Here is a 21773-nt window from a genome sequence, read left to right as displayed (position 1 = left end):
TACTATGTTCTTTCCATTTTATGATAATGGATTTGATGGTGCTTCGGGGGATCATCAAATATTGGAATATTTTTTTTATTTTTATTTTTTTATAACCCAAACCATGACTTGTACTTCTCAACAACTTTGTCCCTGACTTGTTTGGAGATCTCCTTGGTATTCATGGTGTTGTTTGGTTAGTGTTGCCTTTTGTTTAATGGTGTTGCAGTTTCTGTGGCCTTTCAGAAAAGGTGGGCATACACTGACAGATCATGTACCACTTAGATTGCACACAGGGGGACTTCCTTTTACTAAGAATGTGACTTATGGAAGTAATTGCTTGCACCAGAAATTTTCAGGGGTTTCATAGCAAAAGAGGTCAGCTTATAAGCATTTCAGAACCCCAATTAAAATAAAACCAATGTATACTCTTCTACCACAGTGGTGCAGCTCCAATGAGGTCAGCGCTGCTGTTCCCGAAGGGCGACGTGACGTTGTGTCAGGTTGTGCAGTTCGAGTCTCTCTATGAGAAAACCGCCAGCTTACACGTCTGCCGGCTGCTTATCTCGGAAGAACAATTAGACTGGCAGTCCGAAATTGGAAGTATACAATCGACATCTACATGGACCGTCGATATCGATGGGTTCAGACAACCTTAATGTGTATGGGGGCCTTTATACTGTGCAAACAGTTGATATCAATCTTGAAGCACTATCCAATCATGTAGCATCACAATGGCTGTAAAAAGCAGGCACTGACAGGACAGGGGTGGCCGACTTAGAGAAGCCATTAACCATTTAATAACATATGGCGTACTAGGTACATCATATGCCGGCTCCCAGACTTTGATGTGGGCTCGCAAGCCAAGTCTGCTTATTTTTGCCGGCAGATTATGGCTGTGATAATCAGCCCTCATCTGCCTCTAACAGGTACGAGTGGAACAGAGCTCTGCATGCAGCTGTTATCTTGTTAAAAGCCGTTGCCAATCTGAGACAGCAGCATTAACAGCATGCCGGCAAGGGGGCGTATCATTCTACGCGCCCATGGGGGCTGCCATGACATGATCGGGGGCGCTAATCGGTTGCCGTGATGGCCAGGGATCTATTGAAGATCCGTGTGCATATCATGACGGTACACCTGTACCTGGCGTTGATATTAGACTGATTTTTGCTATGTTTAGCGATATTGTAGCATTGATGTATATAGCAGAAGGGATCATACAATTGCAGCTTCAAGTCGACTAACAGAGTGAAAAGTAAAAAAGTACGAATTAGTCCTATAGGTAATTGTATTTCCATGTATTTCCTCATCCTCTAGGGACAGGAAAAACACGAGAGGTTAAATGCCCCCTCAACCCCCCACCTAACCTTCAGTGTCTTTACCAATCACCACACCAGGGTGGATGCAACTCAATTATATTTAAATCTCTTACACAAATGTTAACTTTACATAAGTACATGGAATTCAAGGGATGGAATGTAAGGGAGCAGTCATGATTGACTTCTGGAAATACAGTTTCTGGTAGGACTAATTACTACTTTCCAGGACGTCCCTCCTGATAGCACACCAGAAGAAATACCAAATTAATAGAATTGGGGAGGGACTACTGCTTGAATGACTTTCCTTCCATAGGCCATCTGTTGCCCGGATAACAGGTCCAACTTGTAATGTCTACAAAAGGTATTCAGGTTGGACCAGACCTCAGCCGTACAAATCTGGTCCACCAAGACTCCTGCTTGTTCAGCCCACGAAGCGGGGACTGCCCTAGTTAAAAGAGCTCTAACACCTTCTGGCTGTGGTTTCCCTTCCAAGGTGTATGCCAGAGAAACTTCGAATGTAATCCATCTGGCCAACGTCGCCTTTGAAGTCTTCTTGCCATTGCAAAGAGGTCTGAATCCGGCCTCCACATACAGAACCGTCTGTCTTACCGCCACTGAATTAAATATTTGTTCCTTCTGGTTGTTGGGATGTCGCAAATAGGAGGGTAGGATAATCTCCAAATTTAAGTTGGCACTGGACACCACTGTTGGAAGAAACGATTGGTCTAGTCTTAAGTATGATTCGATCTTCCCATACACGTAGATAAGGATCTCTAAGCAACAGGGCCTGAATTCCCCTATTCTCTTTGCCAAAGTGATGGCAAGTTAGAAACTTGTCTTCAAGGAAAGCATCTTGATACTAATGTCCTACAGTAGTTGATAAGGAGACTTACATAGGGTATTTAGTACTAGGTTTAAATCCCACAGAGGCACCGACTTCCTAATTGTGGGTCTGAATCTGCTGGTTGGTTGTGGATGGTTCGATAAAAGTCAAAAATGATGCTCAGTGCTGAAATCTGGACTCTTAGCGTACTTGGCCTCAGAGCTTTCTCGAATCCTAGTAGCAGCCATCCTCGTGTGCTAATTGGTAAAGACATTGAGGGTGAGGTGTGGAGGCTTTTAACATCTCGTGTGTTTCCTGTCCCTTAAGGATGATAACGACTACCTCCTGGTGTGTTGTCAGGAGGGATGTCCTGGAAAACCGGAATTAGACCTACCGGTAATGTTGTTTCCAGGCGTCCATCCTGACAGCGCCATGGAAGACGCCCTTCCTTCCTTATAGGGACAGGAAATGCACGAGAGGTTATAAGTCCCCTCCCCACCCACAACCCCAGCGATTTTCCACGTACCATCTGGATGGATGCAATTGTTATTTATTCAAATTCTGTACAAGTTTAATATCACAAATACAAAATTTAAGGGATGGAATTACCAGTGCTGGCAGGATGGACTCCTGAAAACAACATTACCGGTAGGTCTAATTCCGATTTTCCAGGACATCCCTCCTGACAGCACCATGGAGAATACCAAAGTACTCTGAATTTAGGGTGGGACTATAGCCTGCAGAACCTTACAGCCAAAGGACAACTGATTTCCTGCCAAAGTATCCAGCTTATGTTTACCGAACGTATTTAGGCTAGACCAAGTAGCTGCACTACAAATTTGATCCACCTAGGCACCTGCCCTCTCAGCCCAGGAGGTTGCAACTGCTCTGGTAGAGTGGGCTCTTAATCCTATCAGAATGGGTACCCCCTCTGTTTTGTATGCTAGGGAAATGGTGGTTGTAAGGTAGCTAAGGAGGATTTTGATGCCTTCCTTTCCTTATTTCTTCCCCCGTACTGGTTAAATAGATTTGTATCTTGCCTCCACTCTCGAGTTGCTTCAAGATAGTGGATGACTGCCTGCCTAACATCCAAAGAGTGGAAAAACTTCTCTTTTGGGTTTTTGGGGCTTGGCAGAAAGAGGGAAGTACTATTTGCTGGTTTAAGTTTCGAGAGGAGACCACTTTGGGCAAAAACCCTGGGTTTAGCCTTAGAATTATGCGATCGTCATAGATTTGGATATATGGGTTCTGGATTGCGAGTGCCTGGATTTCTCCTAGTCTCTTGGCTGAAGTAATGGCCAATAAAAAGACCGTTTTGAACGAAAGCTTCGCAATGTCAATGAGTTCTACCAGCTCATAAGGAGATTTGCATAAGGCATTGAGTACAAGATTTAAATCCCATGGAGGGACTGATCATCTTATTGAGGGCCTTAATCTTTGCGTGGCTTTATAAAAACGTGCTACCCAAGGGTGAGTTGCCAGGGGGAAATTGAAGAAAATACTTAGGGCCGCAATCTGTACTTTTAGTGTGCTTGGTTTTAATCCTTTGTTAAAATCCACCTGGAGAAAGTCCAGGATCTTTGGGATATCAGGCCGGGATGAATCTATGAAAGCTACCACATTCCAAACAAAATCTCTTCCAGATTTTGTTGTAAATTGAACAGGTCACAGGTTTACAGCTAGCCTGGATCGTGGAGATCACCTGGTCGGAGAGACCTTTAGCTCTTAAGATCTTCCTTTCAGGATCCATGCAAATAATTGAAGCCTCTTTGGATCTGGATGAAGAACTGGGCCCTGGAACAGCAGGTCTTCCTTCTCCGGCAACCGGAGCGGACGTCTCTGGGACATCTTCAGCAGAGGAAACCAGATTCGTTTTGGCCACAATGGAACCACCAACATCACTAATGCCTTCCTCTTGAATTTTCCTGAGGACTCTTGGGATCAAGGCGATGGGGGGGAAAGGCATACAGGAGTTCCTCCCCCCATGTTTGGTTTAAGGCATCGATCCCTACCGGGTTGTCTGCCAGATTGAGGAAGTAGAACCTCTGGACTTTGGCGTTTCTTCTGGTCACAAAGAGGTCTAAGCTGGGAGTTCCCCATTGATGACAGGCATAATCGAATGCCTCTCCTCATAGTTCCCACTCGGTGGACTGAATTCTTTGTCTAATGAGGTAATCGGCCACTGTATTTCTGGACCCCTGGAGATGAACTGCGGATACTGACAAGACTACTCTTTCTGCCCATGTAAATATTTTTGCGGACAGATCCTGAAGCGCCCGGTGTCTTGGGCCTCCCTGGTGGCACAGGAATGACACCGCTGTCATATTGTCTGACATGACCTTTAAATGCCGACCTTGTAGGCGGGACTGATTTCGCTTCAGGGTATCCCAGACCGCCCGTAATTCCCTGAAATTTGAGGATTAGCACCTGACGTGTAGGGACCAGCTTCCTTGACAGTATCTTCCTTCTAAATGGACCCCCCATCCTTCCTTGCATCCGTCACTACAGTTATGCAAGCTGGCAAAATCCACGGCACGCCCTGTGAGAGGTTATTGGGATTGGTCCACCATGTCAGGGATGATTTTAATGATGGGGACAGACGGATCTGTTTGTCCAAGGACGTTTGTTTTCTGTCCTAGGCTGACAGGATCTCTCTCTGCAGTCCCCTTGTATGGGACTGACCCCACCGAACGCAGGAAATGCAGGCTGTCAATGTTCCTAGAACTCTCATTTATGTCCTTATGGAAATTCGGTTCCGAAGCAGAAGATGAATCTTGCTCTTCACCGTCTCTTGCTTCTCTCCTGGAAGCTGCGACAGCCTTTGTCTGGAGTCTAGTATAACTCCAAGAAATGTTTTTCCTGGTTCTGGGTAACAGGTCTGATTTTTCTCTGTTCAAGATCCAACCAAGACCTTCTAAAGTAGGGATCACCAGATTGAGCTGTTCCTTTAATTCTGCTTCTGAAGCGGTTATCAGTAGGAAGTCGTACGAATATGGGACAGTGACCACATCTTTCTGTCACAGGTAGGCCACGATCTCGGAGACTAGTTTCGTAAACACTTGAGGAGCAGAGGCGAGGCCAAATGGAAGAGCGCAAAATTGGAAATGGTAGCATCTGCTTCCTAACTCTAGGGCGAACTGTAGATATTTCTGCGACCGCGGGTGAATCGGGACGTGATAATATGCACTTTTTAGATCTATTGTGCACATTACCGCGTTTTTGTCTATGAGGGGAATGGTGGTCTTTAAAGACTCCATTCTGAACCTTTTGTACCCGATCTACCGATTTAGAGGTTTCAAGTTTATAATGGTGCGACTTCCTTCTGAGGGCTTTTTTACTGTGAACAGTGTCAAATAATGTCCCAGACCTATATCTTACTGTGGAACTGGGAGTACCATTCCAGCTTTTAAAAAGTCTTAAAAGTCTTTTATGTCTGACCATATGGAGGAAGCAGAGGTACTGGATCGGGAATCTGTCGCCACGAATCTTGCTGGGAGGGGGGAGGGGTCTGATGAACTCTAGGGAGTAGCCCTGAGAAATGGTGTTTAAGACCCACTGATTGTGAGAGACTAGTCTCCAGGAATCTATGAACTTCCCCAGGCAACCCCTACCGACCCGGCGTCACTGCCTTCTGTTCTTTGAACCTGAGCCAAATCGTGAGGTCTGTGCTCTACTTCTCCCCCCTTTAGGCATGTCCCAACGACTAAACTTCCCTTTCCCCCCGAAACTCCTGTCTTTCGGAGGGCCGGGACCTCTGAAAGGGACAATGTCTCCTAGACCTCTCATCAGGGAATCTTTTTTCATATCGGTGGCATTTTCTAGTATATTATCTAGAACAGGGCCGAACACTCTTAAACCTGAAAAAGTTTTGCCACAAAGTTTATTTTTTGATTGGTAGTCGCCTGACCAGGTCTTCATCCATACAGCTCTCCGAGCTGCGTTAGATAGACTTATTTCTGACAGTGAATCATACAGATTCTGCCAATGAATCCGCCAAGAACCCGGTGGCGAGTTTTAACAAGGGAAGACCTTCTAATATAGTATTCCTAGAAGTCTTTCCTTTCAACTGCTCCTCCAGCTGGTCGATCCATATGTGCATGGATCTGGCCACTGATGTTGCAACAATATTTGTTTTCATGACCGCCGCAGAAGCCTTCCAAGCCCTTGTAAGGAGTCCATCTGCCTTTCTGTCCATAGGCTCTTTGAGGCTAGATGAATCCTCAAATAGAATCGAGGTCTTTTTTGAAACTCTGGCCACCGGAACATCATATTTTGGGATCTAGTCACAGATTTTTATATCGTCCAGGTCAAAAGGCAGAGGGAGTCTGAAATCCCGAGGAATGACCAAACGCTTCTCAGCGTCTTCCCACTCCTCCATAATCATTGCTCGGATATGGTCGTTGATAGGAAACACACGATGAATCTGTGACCTCAGACCTCCAAATATTTTGTCTTGTATCGACTGGGGCTTCTGGGATTCCTCTATCTACATGGTTGCTCTGACAGCCCGGAGCAGCTCATCTATGTCAACCGAGGACAAAAGGTATTTCTTGCCCACTTCACGAGGTTCGGAGGTGATCTCTCCTTCTTCCTCCGAGTCCGAGCATATGAACTGATCCTCCTCCTTGAGGATTGATCCATTTCCCATCTCAGTCTTTTAGGATGGGGACTCTGCTGAGGTGACTGTGCTGGTAAGAGGTTTGAGATGGAAGCTTGAACTTCCTCTCTAACCATGGTTCGCATCTCTGTCAGAAAGGAGGATTGTTCATACCTGAAGACCTTACATATGCACACTTCACACAGCTGTTTAGGCCATGATTCAGGCAGCTTGCAATTACCGATGCCACATCTCCTGGACTTCCCTGAGGCCTTGGAAGACCTCCTGGCTACCGGTGTCGAGGCTGGGGCTGTATTTTCCTTATGTTTAATTAGCTCGGTCCCATTCTTGGACTGTTTTTCCCTACCTTCGCTACTCGCAGTCATTGATGATTCAGGGGGAGCAAGACTCCTCACAGAGTCCTCCATGCTGTTTCAAAAGAATACTCTGTCACAGCATAACACCGACTAAGGCAGTTTTTATTTCCTACCTTGTCTTCTCACCGCCTAGCAGGTCCTCTCTCGGCCTCCATACCGAATCTGGCGTCTGACGTCACCGGAAATCGCGTCACGTCTTGAGTTCCAGCCTGGAACCCATCCCGGAAGTCCCTTCCTTGGATGTGACATCAGTGGCGACCTGCTGGCCCTGGACACTGAGAGCCCTCGTCGGAGGGAAGCAGTACCAACCCCGGAGCTCCCGCTCCACGGGGGACCTAGCTGAGGAACCCCCCCTTTGGGGGGTGTCAGCCACGATCGTCTTGACAGGAGGAAGGAGAGGTTGAACCCTCAGCCCAACTGCGCCCGTCAGAAAGGTTAGCCCGGGGCAGAGCTCTAACCCCGATCTTTTCTCTCTCTCGTGCCTGTCCTTACATGGACAGGAAAAACACTGGGGATGTGGGTGGGGAGGGGACTTTTAACCTCTTGTTTATTTCCTGTCCATATAAGGAAGGAAGGACGTCCCCCATGGTGTTGTCAGAAGGGACGTCCTGGAAATAAAGGTTTTTTTAAAAAATGAATACAAATATTTAAAAAATATATATATATAAAAAGTTCAAATCACCCCCTTCCAACCCATTGAAAAAATAATAAAAAATACACATATTTGATATTGCTGCATTCATAAAAGTCCGACATATCGAAATGTTAAATAAGTTAATACTGGCTATTCATTTTGCTTGCCTTGTGTAGCTCTTCATAGATATATTTACCGTATATACTCGAGTATAAGCCGAGATTTTCAGGCCAAATTTTTGGGCTGAAAGTGCCCCTCTCGGCTTATACTCGAGTCATGTTCGGCGGCGGGGTTGGCGGGTGAGGGGCAGAGAGGACTGTCGCATACTCACCTGCTCCCGGCGCTCCTAACTCTGTCCCAGCCTGTCCCATGGTCTCCCGCGCTGCAGCTCTTCCTCTATTCAGCGGTCACGTGGTACCGCTCATTAAAGTAATGAATATTGACTCCACTCCCATAGGGGCGGAGCCGCATATTCATTACTGTAATGAGCGGTACCAGTAACCGCTCATTACAGGAAGAAGCTGCGGTACCATGGGACAGGCAGGGACAGCGTCAGGAGCGCCGGGACCAGGTGAGTATTTCATAGTCACCTGTCCGCGCTCCATTCGCCGGGCGCCACTCCTTCTTCCCGTCCTCTTGCTGTGACTGTGCAGGTCAGAGGGCGCGAAGACGTATTAGTGTGCACGCCACCCTCTGCCTGAACAGTCAGTGCAGAGAGACGGGACGCTGAGGAGCAGCGACGAGAGGTCAGTATGTCATTTTATTTTTTTTAGTGCAGCAGCATTACATGTGGCACAATGCTGTATGGAGCGTCTATGGGGCCATAAAGAACTGCATGGAGCATTATATGGGGCATCTATGGGGCCATAACTGCATGGAACATTATATGGGGCATTATATGGAGCATCTATGGGGCCATAACTGAATGGAGCATCATATGGGGCATCTATGGGGCCATAACTGTATGGAGCATTATATGGAGCATCTACGGGGCCATAACTGTATGGAGCATTATATGGGGCATCTATGGGGCCATAACTGTATGGAGCATTATATGGGGTCATAACTGTATGGAGCATTATATGGGGCATCTATGGGGCCATAACTGTATGGAGCATTATATGGGGCCATAACTGCATAGAGCATTATATGGGGCCATAACTGTATGGAGCATTATATGGGGCATCTATGGGGCCATAACTGTATGGAGCATAAGCATAATATGGGGCATTATATGGAGCATCTATTGGGCCATAACTGTATGGAGCATTATATGGGGCATAACTGTATGGAGCATTATATGGAGCCATAACTGCATGGATCATTATATGGGGCCATAACTGTATGGAGCATTATATGGGGCATCTATGGGGCCATAACTGCATGGAGCATTATATGGAGCATCTATGGGGCCATAACTGCATGGGGCATTATATGGAGCATCTATAGGGACATAACTGCATGGAGAATTATATGGAGCATCTATGGGGCCATAACTGTATGGAGCATTATATGGGGCCATAACTGCATGAAGCATTATATGGAGCATCTATGGGGCCATAACTGTATGGAGCATTATATGGAGCATTATATGGGGCCATAACTGCATGGAGCATTATATGGAGCATCTATGGGGCCATAACTGCATGGAGCATTATATGGAGCATCTATGGGGCCATAACTGCATGGAGCATTATATGGAGCATCTATGGGGACATAACTGCATGGAGCATTATATGGGGCATCTATGGGGCCATAACTGCATGGAGCATTATATGGGGCATCAATGGGGCCATAAAGAACTGCATGGAGCATTATATGGGGCTCCTGATTCAATATGGATATTCAAAAACAGTTAACCTACTGATGTCTCAATTAATTTTACTTTTATTGGTATCTATTTTTATTTTTGACATATAACGGTAGCTGCTGCATTTTCCACCCTAGGCTTATACTCGAGTCAATAAGTTTTCCCAGTTTTTTGTTGCAAAATTAGGGGGGTCGGCTTATACTCGGGTCGGCTTATACTCGAGTATACACGGTAGATAAAAGTATAACTACTTTACCACAATATGTAGCGTTCCATACCTGGCATTTTGTAGTTGCAAATCTGTTGGCAAAATGACCCTGAGTCGAAAGTCCTTTTCCTGTTGGAGGGGAAAAACAAGCTAATAAAATAAGAGAAACGCTAAAAAGAAACAAAAAGAAGCCACTTGTAACTAAACGATTGTAGGCGTTAGTACAAAAGGTGAACAAAACATGATACCGCTTACAAATGTGCATGCATCACAGCCCGTTAGGTCAGGTATAGCTGTCAGTCCAGCAGCACATATAGGAGCTCTATTCAGAGGAGCCGCACTTTGTTTTCAGCCATAAAGAGCTGCCTCTTACTTTTGTGTAATAGTTACAATGGAAAAAGGATTAATACAATTCTGAGGTCACACGGGTTAAAAAACTGCTGCCTCTTAAAGGGTCTTGGTCAGGAGGCACTGCTTAGCTGAGTAGGGAAGCTCATGCACATGGCTGAAATTACAGCTCTGTACACTATAGTTATTAGCAAGGCTGTCGTAAAAGTGTATAGTACCCAGAATATTCTTGTGCTGCACCTGTTCTCTGAAACGAGCTACCCCAATTAGGTTAATTCCCAATGTCCATAATTTTAAAGAGGACATGTTGGCAGGATTGTGGACTTTTGGCTACAGACATGGCTGTAATGGCACTTTGAAGTGGGTTAAAATGATACCTTTCTGTAATTAGCTGTTAAACGTTTTATGTTAAAGCACAAGAGCATGAGCGAAAGCGAACAACAGTGGCGGTTATCTACCAATGAACTCTCTGGTAATGTATATATACAGTTGGTACGGAAAGTATTCACACCCCTTTAAATTTTTCACTTTCATTGCAGCCATTCGGTAAATTTAAAAAAGTTCATTTTTTTTCTCATTAATGTACACTCTGCACCCCATCTTGACAGAAAAAAAAAACAGAAATGTAGTAATTTTTTCAAATTTACTAAAAATGAAAAACTGTAATATCCCATGGTCATATATACTTAGACCCTTTGCTCAGTATTGAGTAGAAGCACCCTTTTGAGCTAGTACAGCCTTGAGTCTTCTTGGGAATGATGCAACAAGTTTTTCACACCTGGATTTGGGGATCCTCTGCCATTCTTCCTTGCAGATCCTCTCCAGTTCCGTCAGGTTGCATGGTGAACGTTGGTGGACAGCCATTTTCAGGTCTCTCCAGAGATGCTCAATTGGGTTTAGGTCAGGGCTCTGGCTGGGCCAGTCAAGAATGGTCAGAGTTGTTCTGAAACCACTCCTTTATTATCCAGGATATCTCTGTACTTGGCTGCATTCATGTTTCCTTCAATGACAACCAGATGTCCTGTCCCTGCAGCTGAAAAACATCCTCATAGCATGATGCTGCCACCACCATGTTTCACTGTTGGGATTGTATTGGGCAGTGTTGTGAACTCTATTTCTGGGCTCCCTCTTGTGGTCACAAGTGGTACTGTGTGAGTGCTGTCTTTCTGCAGGTTTGTGACTGGCATCAGCTGTCTCGTTATCTGTGGGCTGGTTTTCTATTTAAGCTCACTTGGAATCTCAGTCTATGCCTGCTGTCGTTGTATTCAGTGCTATTCTGTTTGCTCCTGTCTACATCCGTTACCAGTCTCTTCAAGAGAAGCTAAGTTCTGTTTGCTTATTCTTGCTCATCTGTGTTCAATATGTTCCTAGAATATTATGAGTTTTGTCCAGCTTGCTAATATGTGATTTCTCTGCTTGCTGGTAGCTCTGGGGTGCTGAGTTGCTCCCCCCACATCGTTAGTTGGTGTGGGGGTTCTCGCATTCTCTGCGTGGATATTTTTGTATAGGGTTTTTTACTGACCGCACAGATCCCTTGCTATTTTCTGCTATCTAGTGTTAGCGGGCCTCATTTGCTTAACCTGTTTCATCTCTGCGTTTGTCTTTTCCTCTTAACTCACCGTTATTATTTGTGGGGGGCTGTTCTATTTCTTTGGGGTTATTTCTCTGAGGCAAGTGAGGTCTTACTTTATCTCTAGGGGTAGTCAGTTTCTCAGGCCGTGAAGAGACGTCTAGGATTTCAGGAAACGTTCCACGGCTACCTTTAGTGTGTTTGGTTAGGATCAGCTTTGCGGTCAGTCCAGTTACCACATCCCCAGAGCTCGTCCTATTGTCTCTGACTTAGCTGGTTAGATTTGTGATCCTAAGCCACTGGGATCATAACCGTACAGCAGGAGCAAAAGTGTTTAATGCATCGCAGAAGTGGGATAAGAGAAGTCCTGAGTACAATTTTTTTTTTTCCTCTCCCTTTGCTGCAGTCTGTCCAGCTTCTCTCATTCCCTTAATCTCTGGGTGGCTTTGAGTTCAGCTGCAGACATGGATATTCAGAGTCTGACTTCTAGTGTGGATCATCTTGCTGCAAGGGTGCAAAGCATTCAGGATTTTGTTGTTCACAGTCCTATGTCTGAGCCAAAAGTACCTATTCCTGAGTTGTTTTCTGGAGATAGATCTGGGTTTCTGAATTTTAAGAATAATTGTAAATTATTTCTTTCTTTGAGACCTCGTTCCTCTGGTGATTCCGCTCAGCAAGTAAAAATTGTTATCTCCTTGTTATGCGGCGACCCTCAAGATTGGGCTTTCTCCCTGGCGCCAGGAGATCCTGCAATGCTGAATGTGGATGCGTTTTTTCTGGCGCTTGGACTGCTTTATGAGGAACCTAATCTTGAGAACCAGGCAGAAAAGGCCTTGCTGGCTCTCTCTCAGGGCCAGGATGAAGCTGAGGTGTATTGTCAAAAATTTCGGAAATGGTCGGTGCTTACTCAATGGAATGAGTGTGCCCTGGCTGCAAATTTCAGAGGTCTTTCTGAAGCCATTAAGAATGTTATGGTGGGGTTCCCTACGCCTGCAAGTCTGAATGACTCAATGGCTTTGGCCATTCAGATTGATCGGCGTTTGTGGGAGCGCAAATCTACGCACCATCTGGCGGTGTTTTCTGAACAGAGACCTGAGTCTGTGCAATGTGACCGAATTCTGACCAGAATTGAGCGGCAAAATCATAGACGTCAAAATGGGTTGTGCTTTTACTGTGGTGATTCAACTCATGTTATCTCAGCATGCTCTAAGCGCGTAAAAAAAAATCGCTAAATCTGTCACCGTTGGTACTATACAGCCTAAATTCATTTTGTCTGTTACTTTAATTTGTTCTTTGTCATCCTACTCGGTTATGGCTTTTGTGGATTCGGGTGCTGCCCTGAACCTGATGGATGTGTCGTTTGCCAGGCGCTGTGGTTTTGTCCTGGAGCCTTTGGAATTCCCTATTCCACTGAGGGGTATTGATGCTACACCATTGGCTGAGAATAAGCCTCAGTATTGGACTCAAGTGACCATGTGCATGACTCCTGTACATCAGGAGGTGATTCGCTTTCTTGTGCTGCATAATCTGCATGATGTTGTCGTTTTGGGTCTGCCATGGCTGCAGGCCCATAATCCAGTTCTGGATTGGAAAGCTATGTCTGTTTCAAGTTGGGGTTGCCAGGGGATTCATGGCGATGCTCCTTTGGTGTCAATTGCTTCTTCCACTCCTTCTGAGGTCCCTGAGTTTTTGTCGGACTACCAGGATGTATTTGATGAGCCCAGATCCGGTGCCCTGCCTCCTCACAGGGATTGTGATTGTGCTATAAATTTGATTCCTGGTAGTAAGTTCCCCAAGGGACGACTTTTTAATTTGTCTGTACCAGAACATGCCGCAATGCGGAGTTATATAAAGGAGTCTTTAGAGAAGGGACATATTCGCCCGTCCTCCTCCCCTCTTGGTGCTGGATTCTTTTTTGTGGCCAAGAAGGATGGTTCTCTGAGACCTTGTATAGATTATCGTCTTCTAAATAAAATCACGGTCAAATTTCAGTATCCTTTGCCATTATTATCTGATCTGTTTGCTCGGATTAAGGGGTCCAGTTGGTTCACCAAGATAGATCTTCGTGGTGCGTATAACCTTGTGCGTATTAAGCAGGGGGATGAATGGAAAACAGCATTTAATACGCCCGAGGGCCATTTTGAGTACTTGGTGATGCCTTTTGGACTCTCTAATGCTCCTTCTGTGTTCCAGTCCTTCATGCATGACATCTTCCGAGAATATCTGGATAAATTTATGATTGTGTATCTGGATGACATTTTGGTCTTTTCTGAGGACTGGGAGTCCCATGTGAAGCAGGTCAGGATGGTATTTCAGGTCTTGCGTGCTAATGCCTTATTTGTGAAGGGCTCAAAATGTCTCTTCGGAGTACAGAAGGTTTCCTTTTTGGGTTTTATTCTTTCTCCTTCTACTATTGAGATGGAGCCAGTCAAGGTCCAGGCTATTCATGACTGGACTCAGCCTACATCTGTTAAGAGTCTTCAGAAGTTCTTGGGTTTTGCTAATTTTTACCGTCGCTTCATTGCTAATTTTTCTGGCGTGGTTAAACCCTTGACGGATTTGACCAAGAAGGGTTCTGATGTGACTAATTGGTCTCCTGCGGCCGTGGAAGCCTTTCGGGAGCTGAAGCGCCGGTTTTCTTCGGCTCCAGTTTTGTGTCAGCCTGATGTCTCTCTTCCTTTTCAGGTCGAGGTTGATGCTTCTGAGATTGGAGCAGGGGCTGTTTTGTCGCAGAGAAGCTCTGATGGCTCTGTGATGAAGCCTTGTGCTTTCTTTTCAAGAAAGTTTTCGCCTGCCGAGCGGAATTATGATGTTGGTAATCGGGAGTTGTTGGCTATGAAGTGGGCATTTGAGGAGTGGCGACATTGGCTCGAGGGAGCTAAGCATCGTGTGGTGGTCTTGACTGATCACAAAAATCTGATTTATCTCGAGTCTGCCAAGCGGCTGAATCCTAGACAGGCTCGTTGGTCGTTGTTTTTCTCCCGTTTCGATTTCGTGGTCTTGTACCTGCCTGGTTCGAAGAACGTGAAGGCTGATGCTCTTTCTAGGAGTTTTGTGCCTGACTCTCCGGGAGTTTCAGAGCCGGCTGGTGTCCTCAGAGAGGGAGTGATTTTGTCTGCCATTTCCCCAGATTTGCGACGAGTGCTGCAGAAATTTCAGGCGGATAAACCTGACCGTTGCCCACCAGAGAGACTGTTTGTCCCAGATAGATGGACCAGCGGAGTTATTTCCGAGGTTCATTCTTCGGTGTTGGCAGGCCATCCTGGGATTTTTGGTACCAGGGATTTGGTGGCTAGGTCCTTCTGGTGGCCTTTCTTGTCGCGGGATGTGCGTTCCTTTGTGCAGTCCAGTGGGATTTGTGCTCGGGCTAAGCCTTGCTGTTCTCGTGCCAGCGGTTTGCTTTTGCCTTTGCCTGTCCCGAAGAGGCCTTGGACGCACATTTCCATGGATTTTATTTCGGATCTTCCAGTCTCTCAGAGAATGTCTGTCATCTGGATGGTGTGTGATCGTTTTTCTAAAATGGTCCATTTGGTGCCCTTGCCTAAGTTGCCTTCCTCCTCCGATTTGGTTCCTCTATTTTTTCAGAATGTGGTTTGCTTGCACGGCATCCCTGAAAATATTGTGTCTGACAGAGGATCCCAGTTTGTGTCCAGATTTTGGCGGATCTTTTGTGCTAAGATGGGCATTGATTTGTCTTTTTCGTCGGCCTTCCATCCTCAGACGAATGGCCAAACCGAGCGAACTAATCAGACCTTGGAAACTTATTTGAGATGTTTTTTTTCTGCTGATCAGGATGATTGGGTGACTTTTTTGCCATTGGCCGAGTTTGCCCTTAATAATCGGGCTAGTTCTGCTACTTTGGTTTCGCCTTTTTTCTGCAATTCTGGTTTTCATCCTCGTTTTTCCTCGGGTCAGGTTGAACCTTCTGACTGTCCTGGGGTGGATTCTGTGGTGGATAGGTTGTAGCAGATTTGGAACCATGTGGTGGACAATTTGAAGTTGTCACAGGAGAAGGCTCAGCGCTTTGCCAACCGCCGTCGCGGTGTGGGTCCCCGACTTCGTGTTGGGGATTTGGTATGGCTGTCTTCTCGGTATGTTCCTATGAAGGTTTCCTCTCCTAAATTCAAGCCTCGCTTCATCGGTCCTTATAAGATTTTGGAAATCCTTAACCCGGTGTCATTTCATTTGGACCTCCCAGCGTTGTTTGCCATTCATAACGTGTTTCATAGGTCTTTGTTGCGGAGGTATGTGGTGCCTGTGGTTCCTTCTGTTGAGCCCCCTGCCCCAGTGCTGGTGGAGGGCGAATTGGAGTACGTGGTGGAGAAGATCTTGGATTCTCGTATTTCTAGACGGAGGCTTCAGTATTTGGTTAAGTGGAAGGGCTATGGTCAGGAGGATAATTCCTGGGTTGTCGCCTCTGATGTTCATGCGGCCGATTTGGTTCGTGCCTTCCATGTGGCTCGTCCTGATCGCCCTGGGGGTTTTGATGAGGGTTCGGTGACCCCTCCTGAAGGGAGGGGGTACTGTTGTGAACTCTATTTCTGGGCTCCCTCTTGTGGTCACAAGTGGTACTGTGTGAGTGCTGTCTTTCTGCAGGTTTGTGACTGGCATCAGCTGTCTCGTTATCTGTGGGCTGGTTTTCTATTTAAGCTCACTTGGAATCTCAGTCTATGCCTGCTGTCGTTGTATTCAGTGCTATTCTGTTTGCTCCTGTCCACATCCGTTACCAGTCTCTTCAAGAGAAGCTAAGTTCTGTTTGCTTATTCTTGCTCATCTGTGTTCAATATGTTCCTAGAATATTATGAGTTTTGTCCAGCTTGCTAATATGTGATTTCTCTGCTTGCTGGTAGCTCTGGGGTGCTGAGTTGCTCCCCCCACATCGTTAGTTGGTGTGGGGGTTCTCGCATTCTCTGCGTGGATATTTTTGTATAGGGTTTTTTACTGACCGCACAGATCCCTTGCTATTTTCTGCTATCTAGTGTTAGCGGGCCTCATTTGCTTAACCTGTTTCATCTCTGCGTTTGTCTTTTCCTCTTAACTCACCGTTATTATTTGTGGGGGGCTGTTCTATTTCTTTGGGGTTATTTCTCTGAGGCAAGTGAGGTCTTACTTTATCTCTAGGGGTAGTCAGTTTCTCAGGCCGTGAAGAGACGTCTAGGATTTCAGGAAACGTTCCACGGCTACCTTTAGTGTGTTTGGTTAGGATCAGCTTTGCGGTCAGTCCAGTTACCACATCCCCAGAGCTCGTCCTATTGTCTCTGACTTAGCTGGTTAGATTTGTGATCCTAAGCCACTGGGATCATAACAGGGCAGGTGATGAGCAGTGCCTGGTTTTCTCCACACATACAGCTTAGAATTATCATCAAAAAGGTCCAATGTTGTGAATCCGCTTTTGGGCTCCCCTGGTGGTTGCTGGTGGTACTGGTGACTTGTGTGTCTTTGCTGTCTCAGTTCACCTGCTCCCATCAGTGTTTGGGAGTTTCCTATTTAGCCTTGCTCTCCAGTCATTTCCTTGCCGGTCATCATTGTAACCAGAGCCTTCGGTTGCATGTTCCTGCTACTAGTCTGCTAATCAGCTAAGTGGACTTTGTCCTTTTGTTTTGTATCTTTTGTCCAGTTTGCAGTTTTGTTATTCTCTGTAGCTGGAAGCTCTTGTGGGCTGAAATTGCCACTCCTGTGTCATGAGTTGACACAGGAGTCTTAAAGTAATTTCAGGATGGTTTTTTGATAGGGTTTTCAGTTGACCGTGAAGTCCTCTTTTGTATCCTTCTGCTATCTAGTAAGTGGACCTCTCTTTGCTAAATCTACCTTCATACTGTGTATGTCTTTTCCTCTAAACTCACCGTCATTACATGTGGGGGGCTGCTATCATCTTTTGGGGTATTTCCCTAGAGGTAAGCCAGGTCTGTTCCTTCCTCTACCAGGGGTAGTTAGTCCTCCGGCTGGTGCGTGGCATCTAGGGTTAATCAGGTATGCTCCCTGGCTACTATTAGTTGTGTGGTAGATTTAGCTCACGGTCAGCTCGAGATTCCATCACCCAGAGCTCGTCCGTTATCTTTGTGTTTTGATGTTTCCCTGCCATTGGGAATCATGACAGTCCAACTTCGTCTCATCAGACCAGAGAATCTTATTTCTCCTAGTCCGGGAGTCCCTCGTGTGTTTTTTTTTTTGGCAAACTCTATGCGGGCTTTCATATGTCTTGCACTGAGGAGATGCTCCCGTAGAGCCACTCTGCCATAAAGGCCTGACTGGTGGAGGGCTGCAGTGACAGTTGACTTTGTGGAACTTTCTCCTATCTCCCTACTGCATCTCTGGAGCTCAGCCACAGTTATCTTGGGGTTCTTCTTTATCTCTCTCTCCAAGGCTCTTCTCCCATGATTGCACAGTTTGGCTGGATGGCCAGGTTTAGGAAGACTTCTGGTGGTCCCAAACTTCTTCCATTTAAGGATTATGGAGGCCAATGTGCTCTTAGGATCCTTGAGTACTGCAGAAATTGTGTTGTAACCTTGGCCAGATCTGTGCCTTGCCACAATTCTGTCTCTGAGCTCCTTGGCCAGTTCCTTTGACCTCATGATTATCATTTGGTCTGACATGCACTGTGAGTTGTGAGGTCTTATATAGACAGATGTGTGCATGTGTGCCTTTCCAAATCAAGTCCTATCAGTTTAATTAAACACAGCTGGACTCCAATAATGGAGTAGAACCATCTGAAGGAAGATCAAAAGGAAATGAACAGCATGTGACTTAGGCCTCTTTCACACTTCCATTTTTTACAATCAGTCACAATCCATCAAAATGTTGAGAAGACGGATCCTGTGCTGATTGTAAAAAAAAAATGCACTAGAGCCGTTTTTTTTGACGGTTCCAGTGCATCCTAGAAGGCTATGTGCACATGTTGTGTATGCGTCTTCGCTGTGGTTTTTTGCTACGAAAACGCATACACAACACAATCCATGATAAAAATAATTTAAACAAAATCATGATATTCTTACCTTCCGGCGTCCCGCGCAGCCTCTGCAGCCTTCCCGATGCTTGCGATGCTCCGTTCCCAGTGGTGCATAGCGAGACAATAACCTGTGATGACTAGGGTTGAGCGAAACGGATCGTTCATTTTCATAAGTCGCCGACTTTTGCTAAAGTCGGCGTCTCATGAAACCCGACCCGATCCCTGTGTGGGGTCGGCCATGCGGTACGCGATCTTGGCGCCAAAGTCGCGTTTTGTATGGCGCGTTTAGCGCCATTTTTACAGCCAATGAAGGAGCGTGGGCAGAGTGATGACATAGGGTTAGGGCGTGCACGCCTATCATCATTTTATCGCTTGTGCGCAGTAGCGATTTGGAATGTGTAAAACGAAATTTTCTGTGCTGGGACGGAGGGGGGGAGAGAGAGAGAGAGAGAGAGAGAGAGAAAAAAAAATCCCATTGACGTGCATAGGGTTTCGTGTTCCGGCCGATCCTCGACTTTGCGCAGTAATCGGCCAATTTCGCCCGACTCGACTTTTCCAACAGTCGGGTTTCGTGAAACATGACTCGACCCTAAAAAAGTCAAGGTCGCTCAACCCTAGTGATGACATAGCGGTCTCGCGAGACCGCTACATCATCGGGTCATTTTGCTATGCATAACTGGGAACCGGAGCTGCCGGCAGCATCATGAGCATCGGGGGACGCCGGAAGGTAAGAATATCACGATTTTTTTTTTTTTTTTAACATTATATCTTTTTACTATTGATGTTGCATAAGCAGCATCAATAGGAAAAAAAAGAGAGAGAATTTCCCTCACGGGAAATTCTTCCGCGTATGCTCAGTTTGAAAAGACTGCATCCATCGCTGGATTCCTGCTTTTCAGTCAGCGACAGATCCTGTGCCCATAGGCTTCTATTATAGCCAACGACAGACAGCGCAGGATCCGTCGCTGAGCGATTTTCCGACGTACAGAAAAAACATTCCTCTGTGCGTTGTCTCCGCCCGACGGACAGCAATTTTACGACGGATCCAGCGCACGACGGATGAAACGTGAGGCCATCCGTCACAATCCGTCGCTAATACAAGTCTATGAAAATAAAAACGGATCCAGCAGCACCATTTGCTGGATCCGTTTTTTTTTGTTTTTCACAAAACAACGGATTGTGACGGAAAAAGAAAGACGGAAGTGTGAAAGAGGCCTTAAATATGAGTGTCTGAGCAAAGGGTCTGAATACTTATGACCATGTGATGTTTCAGTTTTTCTTTTTTATTAAATTTGCATAAATTTCTAAATTTCAGTTTTTTTTCAGTCAAGATGGGGTGCAGAGTGTACATTAATGTGAAAAAAAACTTTTTTGAATTTACCAAATGACTGCAATGAAACAGAGTGAAAACATTAAAGGGGTTTGAATACTTTCCATACCCACTGTATATATAGCAAGGAGTACTGTAAAAATTAACCTTTAAGTGAACCTAGTTAAATACTAAACAGGTACCAAGTGTAGATAAAAACCAACAAACAACACGTATTGTACATAACAGCAAAAACAGAAAACGGTATTGCATAAAGTGCCCACGACGATTACAGTGTAGGTAGAATAAATTGGGAAGCTCTCACCCTAATCCTTTACCTATCACCCATGGAACACAGCGCTGGAGGAAGGGGAAAGGTCAGTATGTAGAACTTATAATCCCCTGTCGTGCCCCGTGAAGGTCTCCAGCCCTAACAAGGGCAGTACCCAAGTGAAGCCCTATTACTGTTAACCCCCAAAACTTTCCCTATGCTTTTCAGCCCTATTACAATGGCCTCATCAGGGGAATATGTGATTACTGGAGTAGATACAAGATTGATAGAAAGCAGGTGTGTCCAGCGAATGGTGAGGGTAAATAACTTAATAGGCATAAGCAAAAAATAATCCAAATATTTGGTGTCCAGCACTGTAAACACACTGGTTCAGAGTCTAGAAACGATCAATGCGTTTCGACTTTAAGTCTTAGGCTGCTTTCACACATCAGGTTTTTTGCCGGATGCCGGTTCCGGCGTCGCGCCGCATCACCGGATCCGTTTTTTTTTTCAGGAAACCGGATAGCAACCGGTTGAGACGGATCCGGTTTTTCGCCGGATCCGTTGTCCGGATCCGGCGAAAAACCGGATCCGTCTCAACCGGTTGCCATCAGGTTCTTCCGATTTTTTTTCCGGTTTTTTACGGATCCGGCTTTTAAAAACGCCCCCTGAAAGGCTAAAAACGTGATTGGCCGGCGTAAAACTATATATACAGTGTTCCTAGCATCTGTGACGGGTTGGAGAGGAGCAAGATACAGAGCAAGATGGACGGCATTATTGCAAAGATTCTGCAGAATAACGTGGATTTTATCACAGAGGCGAATCGATTGAAAGCAATTGTTATTGAGAAAGAGCGAGAGAGACAGCGTGTCATGCGTCTGCGACGAAGCCGTTTGTGGATCCACCCCATCACGGCACAGAGAATGACCCGCGGAGTCTTTTCCACTTTGTATATGGAGCTTCGAGGTGACCCTGACAAGTTTTTCAGCTATGTTCGGATGAAAGCGGAGAACTTTGATATATTGGTGGAGCGGGTTGAACATCTGATAAGAAGGAGTGATACCTATTGCCGATTCTCCATAACCCCGGCTGAGCGTCTGATGGTCACTCTTCGGTAAGCATTCTTTTTGAATCAACTCTTGTAGGGCACTTTCGTTGATATTTTGAATTTACAGTAATTTCAGCCTTGCTTTTGTCCACAGATTCCTTGCAACTGGTGAATCCCTGTCTTCACTACATTTTCAGTTCAGACTGAGCATTTCAACCATATCAGGAATAGTGAGGCACACTTGCCGTGCACTGTGGGACTCTCTGCATGAAGAATACATTCCACATCCCACAATGCAGACATGGTTGGAAGTAGCTGACAGATTCCTGGAAGTGTGCCAGTTTCCCAATTGCTTGGGTGCGGTGGACGGGAAACACATCCGTATCGTGAAACCGGCTGGTTCTGGATCTCAGTATTTCAACTACAAGAAGTACTTTTCCATAGTGCTGATGGCCATTGCTGATGCGGATTATAAATTTGTAGCGGTGGACATTGGGGCGTATGGCCGTTCTAATGATTCGCAAGTTTTCAAAC

At 45.8% G+C, this 21773-nt stretch overlaps 1 protein-coding gene across 2 annotated transcripts in view; it reads right to left on the bottom strand.

Annotated features, from left to right (window-relative positions):
- FANCL (FA complementation group L) overlaps positions 1-21773 on the bottom strand; it is a 105583-nt gene that overhangs the window by 68476 nt on the left and 15334 nt on the right. The window contains exon 2 of one of the 2 annotated variants that reach the window (XM_077282763.1): positions 9818-9876. The exons of the other annotated variant lie outside the window; for it this stretch is intronic. Coding sequence (XP_077138878.1) covers positions 9818-9876 — 59 coding nt within the window. The remainder of the gene's footprint in view (positions 1-9817; positions 9877-21773) is intronic. 2 annotated transcript variants of the gene reach the window in all.

Source organism: Ranitomeya variabilis, chromosome 2 (genome assembly GCF_051348905.1).
Source record: "Ranitomeya variabilis isolate aRanVar5 chromosome 2, aRanVar5.hap1, whole genome shotgun sequence".
NCBI lineage: Eukaryota > Metazoa > Chordata > Amphibia > Anura > Dendrobatidae > Ranitomeya > Ranitomeya variabilis.
This window is presented reverse-complemented; position numbering and strand designations above follow the sequence as displayed.